This window comes from Chaetura pelagica, unplaced genomic scaffold, assembly GCF_000747805.2.
Source record: "Chaetura pelagica isolate M959 unplaced genomic scaffold, ChaPel_1.0 scaffold316, whole genome shotgun sequence".
NCBI lineage: Eukaryota > Metazoa > Chordata > Aves > Apodiformes > Apodidae > Chaetura > Chaetura pelagica.
In genome coordinates, this window is record NW_009953497.1 from 2,186,876 (window position 1) to 2,187,854 (window position 979).

Genomic DNA, 979 nt, shown 5'->3' on the forward strand with positions numbered 1-979 from the left:
GAGAAGGTCCTCATCGAGGGCTCCATTAACTCCGTGCGCGTCAGCATCGCGGTGAAGCAGGTGCGGGGGGTTGGGCGGGGGGCGGGGGCTCCGGCCTGGCCTGGGGAGGACTCACTTCCCGTTCTGCTCCCCAGGCTGATGAGATCGAGAAGATCTTGTGCCACAAATTCATGCGGTTCATGATGATGAGGGCTGAGAACTTCTTCATCCTGCGCAGGAAGCCCGTGGAGGTGAGGGGACAGGGACAGGTGACAGGGACAGGTGACAGGGAGGGGGCAGAGCAGCTCCCAGCTCTGCTGCTGGCACTGGGGAGCTCTTCAGGGTGGAACTGGGATGTGGGGCTGCGTGGTGGGTGGCCTGTGTGCTCATCCCCCGGGTGCTTCTCTCTTCCCCAGGGCTACGACATCAGCTTCTTGATCACAAACTTCCACACGGAGCAGATGTACAAGCACAAGCTGGTGGACTTTGTCATCCATTTTATGGAGGAGATTGACAAAGAGATCAGTGAGATGAAGCTCTCTGTCAATGCCAGGGCCCGCATCGTGGCAGAGGAGTTCCTCAAGAATGTGAGGCTCTGAACCGGGTGGAACTGGGTCTCTGGTTTTGGGAGCAGGGTGGGGGCTCCAACCCACAGTGTGCCCAGAGCCTTGCAGACAAGGGGAGAATCCCTTGGAGACGAGGGGAGGATGCCCAGGGGGTCTTGCACCTCCTTTGATCATGACCTGCCAGCTTTGAGACCCTTGGAGCCCACTCGGGGGGTGGGCAGCAGCCGGGGGGACACGGCCCTTTGGATGCCCGATGCCATAGGATGCACAATTCCCCGGGGAGGGAGTGGGAGAAGCCGGGCTTGGAGCTCGCAGGGTGACATCTGCAGGCGGGGACTGACGCTCGCCTGTCTTCTCCTCTCAGTTCTAGGCCGTGGTGCAGGACCCCGCGGCCCTGGATGCCTGTGCCCCCCGGGACCCCCCGCCGGGCCCCC

At 62.2% G+C, this 979-nt stretch overlaps 2 protein-coding genes across 2 annotated transcripts in view; one reads left to right on the top strand and one right to left on the bottom strand.

Moving 5' to 3' along the window:
• TADA3 (transcriptional adaptor 3) overlaps nucleotides 1–172 on the bottom strand; it is a 3,862-nt gene extending 3,690 nt beyond the window's left edge. Inside the window, exon 1 of the mRNA XM_009999317.1 lies at nucleotides 116–172. Within this exon, the coding sequence (XP_009997619.1) occupies nucleotides 116–172 (57 nt within the window). The remainder of the gene's footprint in view (nucleotides 1–115) is intronic.
• On the top strand, nucleotides 7–961 carry ARPC4 (actin related protein 2/3 complex, subunit 4, 20kDa). The gene is made up of 4 exons (XM_009999299.1): nucleotides 7–60; nucleotides 135–230; nucleotides 396–566; nucleotides 910–961. Exons 2-4 carry the CDS (start codon nucleotides 171–173, stop codon nucleotides 913–915), a joined length of 237 nt encoding a protein of 78 aa, XP_009997601.1. The 5' UTR covers nucleotides 7–60; nucleotides 135–170; the 3' UTR covers nucleotides 916–961.
• The last annotated feature ends 18 nt before the right edge of the window (nucleotides 962–979 follow it).